The 18232-nt window shown below is 38.0% G+C and overlaps 1 protein-coding gene across 5 annotated transcripts in view; it reads right to left on the bottom strand.

Moving 5' to 3' along the window:
- The window catches only part of TENM3 (teneurin transmembrane protein 3), a 605330-nt gene that overhangs the window by 436168 nt on the left and 150930 nt on the right, over positions 1-18232 (bottom strand). For all 5 annotated transcript variants that reach the window (XM_034647497.1, XM_034647494.1, XM_034647495.1 and 2 more), the window contains exon 2: positions 9667-9973. In XM_034647497.1, coding sequence (XP_034503388.1) covers positions 9667-9898 — 232 coding nt within the window. In that variant the 5' untranslated portion in view covers positions 9899-9973. The remainder of the gene's footprint in view (positions 1-9666; positions 9974-18232) is intronic.

The raw sequence follows: 18232 nt of genomic DNA, 5'->3' as shown, positions 1-18232 counted from the left end.
GTGCAGTGGGGGGAAGAGGGGGGCGTGCAGGAGCTAGGATTAGCTACTGCCTTTCTCAGACCAACAGGAAAACAGATCACCTTTCCATGTGTTCACTGACCACTTGAATTTGCTCTTCTGTGAATTGTTTATTCATGCCAGTTTCCCACTGGATTGTCTTTCTGTTTTCAATTTGTAGAAGTTACTCTTAGTATATTATACATATAGACCTTATATCTGTCGCATGAATTGTAAACACAAGTCCCAATATAGTAATCTTGTTTATGGCATTTTCATTTACATAGAGAAGGTTTTAAATTTTTACAAAATTCATCATTTAAGCTTTTCTTTCTGGGTTTTCTGTTTCTATTAGAATGGTCTCCCCTAGTCTCGAGGTGTACATGTAGTCTCTGGGGCAGGCTGTGTGGATTCACAACCACTTTTTCCTTGCCTTCCTCTGTTATAAAAGCTGGAAAGCAAAAATAGTAAATGTTCCCTCTTCTCACGCAGCTAAGTGTAGCCAAGTATAACAGTTCTGAAAAAAGAGATGTAGGAAGACGTCTCTGGGGAGTAAAAAGAAACAGTCCACAGGAGAGAAGGTCTTCTCACCTTTACTTTTATTCTGTTCCAGCCAGGAATATGAAAATGCAGCCAACATCTAGGGATCCACAGGACAAAGGCCACATGCGAAGGATGGCAGAGCAAACAAAGACAGAAGGAGGCTGGGTTCTTGATGGCATCTTCGGACCCTGAACAGACTACCTCTAGACTTCTTGTTTTGTCAGGAAATAAGTAATTGTTAGATGTTTAAGCAATTGTTTCGGGAGCTTCCTGCTACTCCACGATCAAGTCATTCCTCCTTTCTTTCGTCTTTGAAATTAATTTCTAGAATTTTTTTTTTGCTTTACTTTTTACATTTGTCTTTAATCCATCTTATTTTTGAATATGCTGAGAGATATGGGTCCAATTTTATATTCTTCCAGATGGATAACCAGTTGTGCCAGCACCATTTATCAAATCCCACTGAATAGAAAAACCATTTTATGTTAAATTTCCCAACATACTAGGATCTATTTCTGAAATTTTAGTCTATTGCACTGATCGACTTGTCTTTATTTATGCCAATATCATATAGATGTGATTACAGTGGCTTCATAGCATTTGTGAAAAGATATATGGGAAGGCCATTTTATCCTCATTATTTGCCTTCTAAATATATTTTCAGATTTATTCCACCATGTGAACTTTAAGACCCCATTTTCCAATTAAAAATAAATCTTGACTTCCACACATTTATTTTGAGAGAAGTGATACTCTTATGATATCAGTCTTCCCATCTAAAAACACTGACTGTCTTCCCACTTATTTGGATCTTGTTTTATGTATTTTAATGACATTTTATAGATTCCTTCATATTAGGTCCCATATCACTCTTACAAAATTTATCCCAAAGAGTTTTATAGTGTTTGTTGCTATTGGGATAGGAAGTTTTTTTCTGACTTCCAAATCTAGCCAATTGTTACTTAATAATTACTTAAAAATAGTATTTAACATGCACCAGGCTTTATTCTAAGCAGTTTACATATATTAACTCATTTCATTCTCAACAAATTATAGGTTGAAAACTAAAGGGAATTCTATAATAGAAGAAAACTGAAGCACAGAGAAATTAAGTAATTGGCCCAGGCCAGTTCCTTGGCCAAGATTCGGTCACTTATTACTCTGCTACTGAATGGCAGATCTGGGGCTCAAACACTGATCACCTGGATTCAGAATCTATGCTCTTAACTACTGTGCTACGTCACCTATGATGTCTATACGTTTATCCCGTATTCATCCAAGTACCAATTTGCTTCAAACTATATTTTTTAAATTCTTTTTTAAGGACACAGTTTTTGTATGTATACAATTGATATGTAATTAATAGAAGCGCTGATTTTAACTTTTTCCAAAATATAAATCAATTATTTAATTTTCTTCTCTTACTGTAATTGCTAAAACATCTAAAACAATTTTGAATATTAATTGTGGGAGAGTAGGTGAGCCTTTCTCTTGTTCCTGATTTCAGTTCAAATGGTCCTAGGACCTCGCCAACTAGAATACTGTGTAATTTTTTTTGATTGATCATCTTATATATGACTAAGATATTTAAATGTTTTTTTATTCTTGTTTTACTTAGTTTTATTTTAATAAGGAATGGTTTCTAAATTTTATCCCAAACCTTTTCATCATTTATTGATAAGATCATGTTTTTCGACTTTGATTTATTAATCTAATTATGTGAATAGACCTCCTAACATTGAAAAATCCTCACATTATACCAAGGATTAGTAACTACTCGGTTATTAATTTGGCCTACAGTATTATCCTTTTTATATATTGCTTGATTCTTACATGTGAAGTTATTTAGACTAATTTTTACACATATATTGAGAAATAATTTTGATCTAGATAGTGTCTCTTATGTACTATTTTAATCAAGTTAGTATTAAGGTTATTAAGGTTATTCCAGCTTCATAATATGAATTTCAGTACTTTCAATCTTTGTGAGTGTGAGTGTGTGAGTGTGTGTGTGTGTGTGTGTGTGTTGTTAAATAGCTTTTTGAATCTTGGATTGAGCTACACTTTAAAGGTTCTGTAAAATTCACCTAGGAACATAAAATTCACCAAAAGGAACTCTTTCCTTGGTAATGGTGCCCTTTGAGCAACTTCCCTAATCTCTTCTGAGATAATTGGTCTTGACAAGTTTTCCTCCATGTTTTGAAATAATTTGGGGTCAATCATATTTTGCTAAGAAAAAATAAATTCCTCTAGATTTAAACTGTTGTGTGGAGCAGTCCCTTTTAGTTGTTACACGGTCTTCAGTATCTCTATTTTTGTTCTCATTATTTTTTAATTGGGATCATCAGGGGCTTTCTATTTCCTTGGTCTTTTTAAAGAATCAGCTTTTTTGTTTGTTTTTAATTTCAGTTTTATCTTGATTATCTCCCTCTTCCATTTCCTTTGGTTTATTTTTCTGATATTTTACCCATTTCTTAGGATATACAGCAAATTCCTCTTAGTTGGTCTTTATTCTTTAAATATTCTCCTTCACAATATATTTTTCCTATGATTATGGCTTTCTCTGTGTCCCATAAATTTCAAAAGCAGAACTTTCTTTTCCTTGCTTTCTATTGTTTATCATAATCTGGGATTGCCATAATCCGTGGAAGGAAAGAGTTTTTGTGTGTTTATCTTTTGGTTATTTATTTCGAATTTTACTGAGTTGTATGATCAAATGTTTTGACTTACAAAGTTTCTACTTTGCCGATTTTTTACCGTTTCTTTTTGTGGTTAAATGCACAATCGTTTTCTGCAACTATTCTATAGAACGATGGAAATTTGTATCCCATCTGCTGGTTATAAATGTCTGTATATATACCTTATCTGAAAATTTTTATTAATATTATATTAATATTAATATTATAATATTATATTATATTGCTCCCTTATTTTCATCTTTTAGATCTGATGCTGAAGGAGGTGAACCAAAATATCCCCCCATAAATGTGTTTTAACAACCATTTTTTCTAATGGCTTCTGCTTTATAAACGTAGCTACTACATTGTTTAATGTGTGCAGTTGAAGAGTATTCTTTTATCACTTACTCTGTGGTCCTCTTTATCTTGTTTAGTGTTTCTAATAGTAAATTCTGCTGTTCCTGATATTATTACTGCCATTCTTGCTTTCCTTTTGTTTTTGTTGGTATTTACCTGATAGTTCTTTATCCATCTCTTTATTCTCAACCATTCTTTTACCATTTTAAGTCCATTTATTATAAATGCCAATAACTTTTATAAATTAACGGAATAGTTCTGTTTGTGTCAAAATTCAGCGCATTTACATTTCATGTAATATGTAATATAGTAGATTTGCCTTCTTTCATCTTGTTTTATGGTTATTCATGATTTTACTTGTTTCCTCTTTTTCCTTGGAGCAGTTTTTGCTAAATTGATCAGATCGCTATTCATTCCCTTTCCCCCCTTGCTAATTAGGTAGGTCTATTGTGCTTTTCTCATTCCTCTAATGATTACCTCCCTTTCCTGACATTCATATTCAAATACATGTTTTTCCTTATTATATGAATGCAAGGTAGCAATTATTTCCCTCCTTTAAACCTCTATTCCGTGACTGCTTCCCCCTCTCCTTCTTTGGGTGAGATTTTGGAACACGTTTACTTTCCTCCAACTACTGATGTTGCCGAGACAAGTGATCGGTTTTAGCTCTAGCCTTTTTAAGGTCTCCCTTGTAGTGCTTCTTACACATTTCCAGCTGCTCTGCCGTCGTCATTTGGGAATTATCCACACACATACTGCAAAGTGGACTGCTCATCACTGTTTCCCGTCCTCTTCATGGGCAGTGACTCTGATTCAGTAGGTACTGCTTTCTTGGATACTTCCTTAGATGGTGTCTTTGAAGGTCCCCAGCTATCTCGCGCTTGCTCTGAGAGATCAATGACTTCTTCCCTGCATAGAGGATCCCTCGGTTATAGTTCTTCTCTCTTCCCAGATGGTATTGTATTGTCTTCTACGTTCATTGTTGTAGATGAGAAATTCATTAATCTTTTTGTTTCTTTCCTAAGCAACAAGAAAAGTAACTTGGTTTTTCTCTACATATCTTATAAAATCTCTTTCTCTCAAAAGTTACAACATTTCTCTAGGATGGGCTTAGGGGGTGTGTGTGTGTGTACGTACGTGTGTGTGTTTTCTTTTTAATTTTACCTGGAACTTTGTTTCTTGTTTTGAGCTTATTTCTTCTATTTGATAGTCTTCAAAATTATTAATTTGGATTTCATTAAGCAACGCATACTCTTCTTCAATGAATCGATTCCATTTTTTCATTTGTAAATGATGGCTCTCCCCTCCCTCACCGCCCCCCTCCCCAGCATTTGGTGGTTATTGTTGGTTTTCTTGTTGCTGCCTTGTTCTGTACTTAGATTTCTGTAAGCGTTCTTCTATTTTCTGTTTGGGTTCAAGTGCTCCTCTTCTATCCCCATTGTTCATTTTCATTAGCAGCTTCCTGATTTGTTTGCCTTGCACCCTATCCCACTTCCTGCCTTTTGGGTGCCATTAAGCATGTTGTGGCTTTCCTGGGGTGCCTTAGCAGTAAGTCCTATTAAACTCTAAAGACAAATCTTTCTCCTCTCTGTTTCCTTGCCTGGCACTCTCACAATATCAGAGTGGACAACATGCATCTGTGTTGGTTCCCCTAGCTCCTGAGGGTCCAAGGAGACCAGCTGCTCCTGTAAGGCAACCTTCACTCCCAGAAGGACCACGGAGAGGGAGGTCAGCCTCTCCCTGGTGCCATGAAGTCACAGCTTTCTTTTTCATCTTCACCCCAGGGCTGCACCCCATTCTGAGCTCTCATCTGACCCAAAGGGAAAAACTGCCTGCATCAGCTTTGTCCTTCAGGGCCCTGTAGAATTCTAGATCTCACCTGCACCCTGGATCACTGCTCAGCTCAGAGGAAGTAAGGAGTTGGTTACGGGATGGGCAGATAAAGCCTCATTCAAGCCCCCATCATGCTGGAATCCCGGACACATATTTACAGGAAAACTTTCACTCCTCCTCTAATGTTTTTTTGTTTCACAAAAGAGGGTTATCCTTGGTAAGGAAGAATATCTGTAGAAAAGACGGACTCAGGATGCAGCCCACTAAGGAGGTGCGGCAGTGAAAAAACAGGGCCAGTGGGATCTGCTACACTCGAACCGGTCATAGACCAGCAATGTGACGAGGGGCGAAGGGGAAGCCATGTTTGTGAGAGCCGGGGATGGCGGGGTGCTACTGACAATGACAAGCAGGAAAAGAAGGCAAATCCCAGAGCAGCGGTGAGGAAAAAGGAGAGTTTCTGGGACCAGAAGCAAGCTGTCAGGGAAGGCCTGTGGTGAGCCACACTTAGACATCAATGAGGACCTATCTTTGTCAACCTGCCTTCCTTCTTCCCTTTCCTACTTCGCAAATTTATGTTCTATTTTGATTTCAGGGATGTATAAATACAGACATAATGCTATCTGCTGTTCAAATTTGAAAATGGATAACCTTCCTCCCCGTGGCCGTTCTATAAATGAAGAGTAAATGGTGGTCTTTTCATTTTAAAATTCTGCAATTCACCACCCAACACCAATTACTGACTGAGTGGTAAACATTTTGGGTTAAGACTGTCTCAGAGGTGTTCTTTTCAGGCTTATGGTTCTGGGGGAACAAAAGCGTTATTTCCAGACATCATCTTGTTTCAAAAATCACTCTCATGGCCAACATTCCTTGTTGGAGTTGATAAGCATTTTCGTTTGGTTAAGGACACTACAAACAATGTATATAGTGCAGAGAAAAAAAAGATCTCTTATTTTCTCACTTCTCTAAAACTGTGGGATGATCTTCTGCAGCTGTTTCATGAGAAATATGTCTCAGACCTGACAAGATAAATTCTCTTCAAAGATGAATCAAAGAAAATAGTATCCAAGAATGCAAAACAAGCCATTGTTACCCTAACCCCATCACACCTACAGAGAGTTTCACAGCTGCTAAAAGAACAAACTATTTCCATCACCTAATAAACCACATGAAGAGATTGGGGAAAAAAAAGAGAGAGACAGAGAGAGAGAGAGAGAGACCTTTGTGAGATCCAGTCAGATTACACATTATTGTGAAAATGAAATCATCTCCAGCTTTACGGTATCTAAATAGAACATGTAATTAATGAGAGTCACCTGCCAGTCAGGAAAGCCACAAAAAAATGATTAAAATCAAGTTTGATGATAGGCCACAAAATTGGTCAAGAAACATAAAAACATAGTGTTTCTAGATTTGAATTCTCCACGTAATTGCATTAACAGGGGTCTCTACTTAGCCCTTCCTCTGGCTGGAGCAGCTTTTCCTGTGTCATTCAAAGAATAAGCGGATGGAGAATTGACAAGTTGTTTTAAAACTCCACGGACAAGCTAAATTAGCATGATTCTTTGGAATTGTTTCAAAGATCTCTGGCTACTAGTAATATTTTTCATCTTTCATTTTTATTATGTGTATGATGTCAGGAGCTGTGGCAGGAAGCACATTTTGTCAATTAAATAATTAATCCCACAGCATAATAGTCAGTGAGGAAAAATTGACATTTGTCAGGTTCAAAGAAAATGAAAGCCTGGGACGATTTTGCATTATGCTTGCTTGAGAAAAACATAATCTGATAGCAGACTTTCCGTAGTCGTTTCTCTGCTACATTTACTGCTCCTGCCACACACATTGCCTGTATCCAAACCTCAGGAGAGACAAAGTATCTGCAACATCGCCCTCTCCCTCATCCTCATCCCACCTGGTCACAAATAAGTGTATCCGTTTTACTTTCTAAAGATGTCTTCCCATTTCTCTGTCCATACCAGCAAAACTGGCCAAAATTGACACGGATCAAGCAAGGGGCAATTCTTACACGGAACTGCCCACTTACTGCTGTGGCCCTGCCCAGAGGTTGGAAGCTGAGTGCTAGGGGCGGACCGGCCTGAGGTTCAAGTCCCAGCTCAGCTGTCACCAGCTGTGGGGGTGTCAGAGCTCTCCATCTGGGAAGGGAGGGCACTACCGGGACCCCCCTCACACTGTGGCTGCCGATAACCTGGTTTGCGCCACGACCGGATTGCACGAAGGAATCCGCGCATGCTGGCTATAAAGAGCAGTACAGTCCATGCATGTTTTCAATGTGCCCGATTTATGACCGTGCCAGGCGGACTGAGCACCGTCACACGCCGCGCTCCCGCTCTTCCTTTCCCTCCTGCCCTGAAACCTCTCCCCCCTCCATTCAGCCGCTCCTGACAAGGGGCCTCTCTCTGCCACCTCGCTCACTCTCTCTTTGCTCTGCCCCCTTTCGCTCTGCCCTCCTTTGCTGGTGAGCAGCCGAGTAATAGCGCTCTTTGCTCCCCGAAGAACTTCGGTTCCAGGGTTTCCACAGAGGGTACCGCCGCGTCCTCATCAGCAGTCTGAGCTGGATTAGCGCTGCCGAGGAGGGGAACATTTCAGCTCGCTATTTTTAACCCGTTTAAGCATCCTCTCTGCTGCCAAGGCTAAATGCTTGCTTGGGGTAGACATGAGCCTCCTCCACGCATCACACCACATGTGCGGATTTTTTTCTTTTAATGGTATTCCACAATGGTGTGGTGTTTGTGTTTTTGTTTTTTGTTTTCCAGGAGGGCCCTAAGCAGTTGTTTTTGTTACAAAAGGCAAGACTTCACACTGGGTTCAGATCACATGTCTTGCACAGTACCTATGATTTTTTAAATCAGTGAAAAATGTACCCTGATAATCTATGTCAGCTGTGTAGACAATATGAAAGAAAAAAATCGGGTTTGGAATTGTAAGACATTGTGCAATGACTTGCAGTCCCTTGACTTTCCCAGAGAATGTATCTCAAATATATGTTTTAGATCTTCCCTTAAAAACTGGATTAAACATGTTAAGCTACTTTGTCTCCTCTCATAAACTAAGATACCTGGAATATTCAGAAGACATGCTTTAGGGGAAAAAAAAAATCTCTCTTTAGCAAATCAAATGAGTCTTCTTTGAGGTGAACTGGTTTGGGTGAGTGAATGCTATTTCAATCTAGTTAGGATGGCTCTTTCCACAAGGGAGAGAAGAAAAGAACCATGGAAAATTTCCAAACTTTTGAATGATTTATTGCATTATTACTTTTTCTTAAATTTGATCCTGCTCAATATCAAACTGTTAGTCACACTGTTTGTAAGGTGACTGGAAAAGAATGAATATATTCTTTACATTTGAAGTTTAATTTATTTTTCCTCATTTCCTGATTAAATTAGCTAAGGGATGCTAAGTTCTATGCAAATTGACTAAGCAATACAAATGTAAGAGGATTTTATTTTTATTAGGCATAATCTTGCCCCCATCTCAAAAATGTATTACAGGAAACAAAACAGAACTACGGATGCCAAGTTTAAAATAAACTGTTGTCTGAAAGCGTGGAAATTGGAAGGTTTAAGATTTTGAAGGAGAGTAACAGAAGTCATTATTCCATGGGTAGAATATGCAGGCAGCAAACAGCATAAAAATGTTCAACAAATACATGCGAATGACCAAACCGTCATGGATTAGAACATGAGAAGCTAGGATGTTTTAAGGTACAACTTTAATGTTCTAGATTGCCTGCCAGAGGGAGAACTGAACCCTCCCATAGACAGACATCAGCAGACAGGCTGCGTGGATCATGAGATCATTCGGAATAAGGATTCTTACTTTCTAATGAGGGTAACAGGGCTTTCCTCACCACTGCTCCTTCCCCCTCGCATCAGTTCCAACTGTAGAAACAGTGCCTGTGAGCACCTGCAGGAGACCGTGAGGGAGCCCAGGAGACCTGGGTGTCCAGTTTTTGCACACATGCTGGTCGTGTGCAGAATCACAAAGCTCACGCACGAACTGTGTACCGTGATTCTCTACGTGTGTCGGTCCCCTTATCTGGGGTCAGTGTGCCTGCAGGTGACTTTCTACCTTTACTCTGGAATACGATGTGAACATCTCATATAGCAAAAATCTGAGTCGGAGTGATAGGCATCAAATTTGGAAAATCATCACGTCACCTCGAGGAGGGAAGAAAGCACGACACCTACAAGTTGTCACCCCTTGAGCTCTGTGTTTTTAGAGAGTCATGACCTACCTTGTCTGGTGTATTCGTCTGCCTCTCTGTGAACCAAATCCTTTACTCTGTTTCCGTAAAGCAGCCGCGAGGAATCATGATCAAAAGCTTTCAGGGTTTCACTGGAACTGTAAGACTTCTGTGTAGGTACCCTACACTCCTCATTGTCTGCTGAGGAATTCGTATACCGCCGTTCTTTCTCTCGTCTACTCTTGGTCAGCGAGCAGTAAGGCCTACGTTCTTTCACATCCATACTTCATTCCTTCTGGGTGCACATCAGTCCTGCTTGGCACAAATTACACTCAGGGTTCAACTCCCATTGGCCTCTCTGTGAAGATAAAAGGTTTGCATAATGTCAGCATAACATTCATCTAAAAAACGGACTACCTTACATCCTTCTCAATCTGGAAAATGGTGGAAAGTAATACTATCGCCTATCTAGAAAACCTGCTTCCAACAAAAAAAGAAAGAAAATTTGTGAAATCACTGTAAAATACCCTGTATTACCAGGAAGTGAGGCATACTTTCTTTTACTGAGAGTTATGGACGCTTGTTTAAGCTACTTTAACTGATTTTTCACATTAATAAAAACAAAATTAAGCTCAAGATAAAATTTCACTCCAGAAGTCAGCTAAAAGTTGGCCTCGATAAGTTTGTTAAATTTTCCACAATGGGACAATTTTCTCTCACAGCATTTTCTCCATTCATAAATAAATTCCCTTTCTTTTTCTTACAAAAATGTATACTATTTTATTTCTTTTGACTTTTTTTGAAGAGCAGGAGCAATTTGGGAGCTTCTTGGAGGTGAAACTTTGTCAAATACATCGAAGATTTTATTAATTTTTGCAAAGACCTTTTCTTCAGCGGGCACAATGTTCATGTCTCAAGGACCTAGATGTCTTCAACTATGGAAAAAGCCGATCCTTCTCTCTTAATCCTCTCCTAAAAATGCATTTTCCTCTCTAGAAAGTGCATTTAATGTGCGCTATCCCAGGGGCACCTGAGTGGCTCAGTTGGTTAAGCATCTGCCTTCAGCTCAGGTCATGATCCCAGGTCCTGGGATCGAGCCCCTTCATGGAGCCCCTCATCAGGCTCCCTGCTCAGCAGGGAGTCTACTTCTCTTCTCCCTCTGCCCCTCCCCCTGCTTGTGTGTGTGCCCGTGCACGCTTACTCTTTCAAATAAATAAATAAAATCTTTTTAGAAAATCCATGCTATCTTGATTTTAAGGCAATTCAAGTGGCTAATTTGTTGGGGTAGTTTTTGCAACTGCCAGTAGCAAGATTAAGTTAGAAGGAGCTAGGTGAATTATGTTTTCTTTGCTTAGCAATTATCTTTTTCCTGATTTTGCTCAATGAACAGGGTAAAAGTCACTGGGCCTAAGGAGGGATGGCTGCCCAGGGCTAATCATATTTCATTTTAAAATTTTATTTTAAGTTTATTTATTTATCTATTTCAGTAAGCTCTACACCCAATGTGGGGCTCGAACTCAAGACCCTGAGATCAAGAGTCAAGCTCCTCTGACTGAGCCAGCCAGGAGCGCCTAATCTGCACTTTAAATGATCCTCCTTTGTCTTAACTCTTTCTCGGTTGATCTTTCTCTTAAACGTGAAGGTCCCCAAAGGCCTTCAATGCTTGCTCTCACTCCACTCCCTCTTTCCTAAATTCACTTTTTATTGGAGTGATTCCATAACCAACTTGAAACAGATGATTTCTGGTGGCCCCAGATCTTCCCTTTGGTTCCATATCCTTAGGGCTGTGACTTCTATTTAGATATTTTCTCCCATGGAGAATCCCTCTCCCAAGGAATCGCTCCCTCTCTCTTGATCTTTGGCCGTCATTACACACATCACACCTCTCTTTAATGTGCTCTCAATGTCATGTCTTAGTGCTGACTTGGACTCTCCCACATCGTCTCAGTTTACATCTGTGCTGTCAACAACTCCATTCTGTCCGAGCAACATTATGACTCCTCTACCTTTCATTTCCTAACTTCTGCCTTCCATACAGCTGTAAGGAGAGTGGTGAAATTCTAAGCTGGAATGATCACAGAGTTCCAGAGCCTATGCTCAGAAAATCTGGACGGCTCCTCCTGCTGTCTATTTAACCAAACTGTATCTTCTCCTACCCCGACTGCCCGTGAAGGGTTACCTCACATAGGCTTCCATATTTCCCTGCCACTGAACTGAGCTGGGCTGTTAAAAGTAGTTGCTAATATTTATCTTGGCTGTTGACTACCCTTTTCTGATTTTCCATGAATCTGATTAAATAAAAAAAAATGAATATTTTTTCACTGACCCCTTCTGATTCATTACCCCATTATTCTCCTTACAAATTCTTCCAAAAAGCTCCTAATAGAAATTGAATTTCTCTTATTGTAGTTCTCCTTTGAGTTTAAGATAATAAATAATTTCAAGATACGGTAACAGGGCATATTTTTATACGACATGGTTAAAACAACACACCAATGCACTCTCTTTAGTCCAGGGAAAACAAAAGTTACTTTAGGCCATTATTTATTGAATTATGTATTCAGCTCTCTTCCATGTGCTGAGGACACACCATTAAATAAAACAATGTCCCTGCCCTCAAGGAACCTACCGTTTGTGGGGGAATCATATAAATTCTTTCTAATAGAGTGAATGTGTATGTCTGAGTTCAAGAAAAATCTTGTTTCCAAAGTGATCTTGATCTCTTTGGAGAAAAGGCCATAACAACTCTCATAACTAAATGATCATCAAAAAGCTTTCAACTGACTTGATAAATATCATAATTTGAACATTTTTAGTAATAGAACTTTGGGATTTGAAATTATTACAAAAGTTCCAGTTCTTGCCTTGAGTTGACATCTTATTTTAAAATAAGTGCTGCTATATATACACGTATGTATGCATTTTTATGCTTTAAAAATGGACTGATTGAAGCAAGAGGAAATTGAGTTTTTTCCCCCTCCACTGCAATTTTGCTTCAGTTAGTCAGACCAGGCACTGCTAAACTCTAGTACACCAGCCAAATCTGACCCATCACCTGTTTCTGCAAATAAAGCTTTATTGGAACACAGCACATGAATTTATTTATGTATTGTCCTTGGCTGTGTTCATGTTACAAAGACAGAGTTGAATGGTTCCAACAGAGACCGTAGTGAACTGAATTGTGTCTCCCAAAAAGATACATCGAAGACTTAACGCCTAGAACCCGTGAATGCGACCTTATGGTTTTTGTAGTGGCAATCAAGTTAAGACGAGGTTATGTTGGATTAAGATGGGTCCTAAATCTAATGACTGGTGTCTTTCTAAGAGACGGAGAAGGAAATTTGGATAGAGAGACATACAGACAAACAGGAGAGTAGACCATGTGAGGACAGAGATGGAGGTTGAGTGATATAGCTACGGGCCGCGGAAAACCAAGGGCTGTGAGCAAATGGCAGAAGCTAGGAGAGAGGCAGGTAGCAGCTTCTTCCCAAGAACTGCAGAGACAGCATGGCACTGCCAATATCTTAATTTTCATACTTCTTGCCTCCAGAACTGAAAAGATAAACTCCTGTTGTTTTAAGCCACTGAGTTTCTGGTAGTTTGTTACTGCAGCCCTAGGAGACCAATGCAGGGACCTGATGGCCTGCAAAGTTTCAACTATTTACTGTCGGTCCTTTATAGAAAAAAATGATCACTGTCTGAATTAGAGCATTCATATTTCCATTCCATCTTTAATTGTCCCTTTGGATCTCAGAATGTAAAATGTATTCTCTATTATATAACCCATGATACAATTTCATGATCTTGCAAATTAGATAATAATTTCTTTAACGTGGTAATACAAATATGTATCATCAAGAGTAAGGATGCATCCCTATGGTGATGTTACCAATGTTTATAAATCAATATCAATAAAATGTTAATAAATGAGTAATAAAAAGATAATTTTAGATATTCTTGAGCTTTATAGAATATCTCTAGCACCAAACACATGACTTTTCTTTATTTGTGAAGCAATACTGAAGTGCCATGATAAATCAAGATATAGTATTCAAACACACCATCAAAGACAAAGACATTTTGATCTTAGAGATTCCAAACAGTAAAAAGTCTTTTGCATCTGCCTCTCCATTTTTGTACATAGTTCAAACTCTTCAAGGATTTAATCTACACTGTAATGTTTGCAACCACTGTAATGCTTCTGATGGAAGTCGATGAGTTCAATATGACTTCAAAAGGCAGTTTCCTGCATTATCTTCTGCACTCACAGCTAAAGATTTGAAGGTTAAAAAATGCAGCTGCTTAAGTACTGCTACACTGCTGAAGCACTTTGATGGTGACTGCACAGTCCTACACAGGAGGGGGGTCACTGCGCGCATATTCCGCACAAAGCATTTCATGAACAGGAGCTTTGCTGCAACAGTGGGCAAGGCCTTTGAAAAACTAAGGGAAAACTATTAGAAATAACGTTGACCAAAAAGTTCTGATTCAATTTGCTACAGCACATATATAACAATATCAAACTGATTTGGTTAATTTTCATTAGCTCCTTGAAAAACAACTCGGTTACTAACCCCAGGACACTTCTAGAAAACATAGCTGGTCTTAAAGCAAATTTCATTAGTGGGTCATTAATCTTTTCTCAATTAATTTTTTCTGCAAAGTATTTGACTGACTAAGTGAAAGAGCAGGACACCAGATTTAAGGTAATAATGTTGTCTATTTTGGATATATTAGTTAAACCTGCTTTGAAACCTGGCCACAGAACTTAACAACAGTCTTACATTGTTTTATAACATGTTCTTAATTCCAAAGAAACATTTTTTTATTGTACGTTTAGCAAGTAATCCGATTTTAATTGGACTTAGTATGTCTTTAAAACCCTTCAGCCAATGATTACAATGTATCAAGCTTATAACAAACATCCCTAGAATCACCTGTACTTCTAAAATTCAATGAGCTTATGTGTCTTATCTAGCAACTGAAATAAAAAACTAATATTCAAACCCAAAGGATTAAGTAGCCTGTTGGTCAAATTCACTCATGCTCCCACTGTTATTTATTTCCTGTAAGAATTACAAATTCCTGAATGTCACTTTGACTATCTATCCTCCTATGTTTATAATAGTTTGAAAAATCTCACCCAAAAGAATAAGCAGACTTCAGAAAACTACTCAAACATAGTTTAGAGTACAGATCTAAATTATGCTATTTGTACACAATACCAAGAAAATTTTACCTTCCGTTATTCACAATTCATATTTTCCCTAATAAGTTTGTATTTATGATTTATTACCAATTATGTTAATCAAACAGTAAGTATAACTTTGCACACCAGAAGAATCTCTAAGTGTTTCCTTTCTTGAATAGCTAGATTAATGCCGATTGAGCACAAGAGGAAATCAATTGCTATTGTTCATTTTAGAGGAAATCTTGTTTCCTGAGGCAATTTACAAATCAAAGAATTAAAACAATTAAGTACAAGAATAAAATCATATTATGATGATTTTTTTTGTAATGCTAAACTCAAGCACAACTAAAATTTGAGCTTACAGTTTTAAACAGAGAATAAGCAAATTAAGATATCCTGTTTGAAGCACAAAGTTAAAACATAAAACTGTGAGAAGAAATTTGGGGAAAGAGGAGTCTACTACATGTAACAAAAGTGATGCTTGTTGAGAAGATACAGGTACAGAAAAAAAATAAATATAGTGAATAATTAGTGGTTGAGAAGGTTAAACAAAGGCAAGCTTCTTTCTTTCTTTCTCTTTCTTTTATTTTTTAGATTTATTTATTTATTTGAAAGAGAGATAAAGAGAAAGAGAGAGAGCATAAGTGGGAAGGGGCAGAGAGAGAATCCTCAAGCAGACTCCCTGATGAGCACCGAGACCAACACAGGGTTCTAGCTCACGACCCTGAGATCATGACCTGAGCCAAAATCAAGAGTTGGACACTTAACCAATTGAGCCACCCAGGTGCCCCAGGTGAGTTTCTTTCTTTAAACATGACATTTGGTAACAATACGAAGAGACCTGCATGGAGAAAGACCTCTGGAAGATTGCAGAGGATCCTTCTTGAGCATTCAGCAGAGGACTGACCAGTGTGTGTGTGTGTGTGTGTGTGTGTGTGTGTGTGTGTGTGTGTGTGTCTAGAGCGAGCTGGAGAACGAGCGATTTGGAAGGATGATAACAGAGTTTCTCAACATAACTGACATTTTATATGGCAAAATTTCTTTTTGTTGGGGGTTATTCTATAGTAGGACGTTTAGCTGCACTCTTAGCCTCTATCCACTAGGAACCAGTAGCTCTCCCAGTCAGCACAGTAAAAAATATCTTAAGACGTTACTAAATGTCCCCTGGAGGCAAAATTGCCCTTTTAAAGGACCACCAAATTTCGGGAAACAGTATCCAGAGCTCACACGAGGACAAGAGTAGTGTATATTCCCACTAGCCAGACTGGAAAAACCACATAATTTATTAGGTAATGTACTCAGAAAGGTCTTGCCTCAGTTGTGAGGAATAATTTAGCACTGAACTAAACATGGTTTTGGTCTCATTTGGAGCCTTAAAAGCAGGACCAGAAAGGATCAAACTGTTTTCAAGTAGCTTACCTATTCCATAACAAAGCTGAAGAATATTACAGGAATACAAAAATACCCAGCACTCAACAAGGTAAAATTCACAATGTCTGTCAAAGATTTCTGGCATGCCAAGAAGCAGGAAAATAATGAGGGGGGAAAATCAGTCAATTGAAACTGACTCAGAACTGACATAGGCATTAGAACTAATAGGCAAGGACATGAAAACAGCTATTATAACTGAATTACATACGTTCAAAAAATTAAATGGAGACAGAGAAGATATAAAAAGGAGACCCAAGTCAAAGTTCTAGAGATGAAACTACCATGTCTGAGATGGAAAATACACTGGATGGGATGAATGGCCGATTCACATTGCCAAAGAGAAGGTAAATGGACTTAAAGATACAGTAATAGAAACTGAACAAAATGAAGCACAGAGAAAGAGAATAAATATATAAAAACATCATCAGTGAGATGAGGGATTACTTTCAGTGGCCAATATAGATGTAACTGAAGTCCCTGAAGGAGAAAACAGGAAGTGAACAGAAGAAATTTGGAGAAAAAATAACCGGAAATTTCTCCAATTTGATAAACACTATAAGCCTGCAGATTCCCAGGAGCTCAGCAAACACCAAGCATAAGAAATAGAAAGAAAATTATGCCAAGGCATTTGGCTGTAATCAAGATTATATGCGTATATGAAAGAAAAAACAGCGATAAAGAGAAAGTCTTAAAAGCAGACCCAGAAAAAGGGAACATTACATACAGAGTTCCTTGTTGGAAGTAATGTGAGTAGGAACACAGTAGAGTAACATCATTAAAATGCTGAAAGAAAGAAAAAAACAACCACCCGGTCCTAGAAGTCTATACTCACTGAAAATATCTTTCAAAAATAAAGGCAAAATACCTACCTTCTCTAATGTACAAAAGTTGACCACCAGTAGACCCTCATTATAAGAAATGTAAAGGAAGCTGTCTAGATGGAAAGAAAAGAACATCAGATAGAAATATGGATCCATGCAAAGGAAAGAGCAGCACTGGGATGTGGCAGCTATGTGGTTACATGTATGATACTTTTCTTATTATTTAAATCTCTTTAAAAGATAGATGACTGCATAAAAATCATAACAGTATATTGTAAATTTTATAACATAAGTGTAAGGAAAGTATATTGCAAGAGCAGCATAAAGGAAGGGAGGAGAGACATAGTATACCACTGTAAGGTTTTTATACTATATGTGAAGTGGCATAATATCACCTTGAGAAATACTGTGTTATATCAAAGGAGCATATTTTAAACCCTAAAGCAACCACTAAAATAACAAAACTGAGAGTTGCAGCTAATAAGCCAACAAAAGAAATAATGGAATCATAAAAACTAAAAGCATAAAAAATATTCAACTAATCCAAAGAAGTTAGGAGAAGAGGAACAAAGACTATATGGGGCAAAAAAGAATACAAATAGCAAGTTGACAGACTTAAATCTAACCAGGCCAATAATCACATCAAATGTAAATGGTCTAAACACCCCACACAATGCAAAGATTTTCAGATTGGTTAAAAAAAATTATACAGTGTTTCTAAGTAACATGCTTAAACACAAAGACACGAATAGGTTAAAAGTAAATGGGAGAAAAAACGAGAAACCTAAGCGTATCAACAATCACATTAACTATAAAAATAAATGATCTACACACAACAGTTAAAAGGCAGAGATTGTCAGATTGGATGAAAAAGCAAGACAAGACCAACTGGAGGAATGCTTGGCAGCAATTCAAGAGAACAATGGGGTAGATCTACATGCATTAGCATAAAATTGCACCCAAGGACTAGCGTTCCTTCATTTTTTTTATTCACTCATCATACATGTCAAACATGGTGAGAGGCTGGAAATGTAGAGATGAACAAGCCACAGTCTCTACCCTTTTTCAATTTGAGTGGGGAGGGGGGGTTAAATAATTAATCACACAAATAAATATACAATTAAAAGTGTAACAAAAACTGCAAAAAATTGCAAGTCGTAAAGAGAGAGAACAG

Source organism: Ailuropoda melanoleuca, chromosome 18 (assembly GCF_002007445.2).
Source record: "Ailuropoda melanoleuca isolate Jingjing chromosome 18, ASM200744v2, whole genome shotgun sequence".
NCBI lineage: Eukaryota > Metazoa > Chordata > Mammalia > Carnivora > Ursidae > Ailuropoda > Ailuropoda melanoleuca.
The sequence above is the reverse complement of the archived record's forward strand: the minus strand, read 5'-3'. Positions and strand labels throughout refer to the sequence as shown.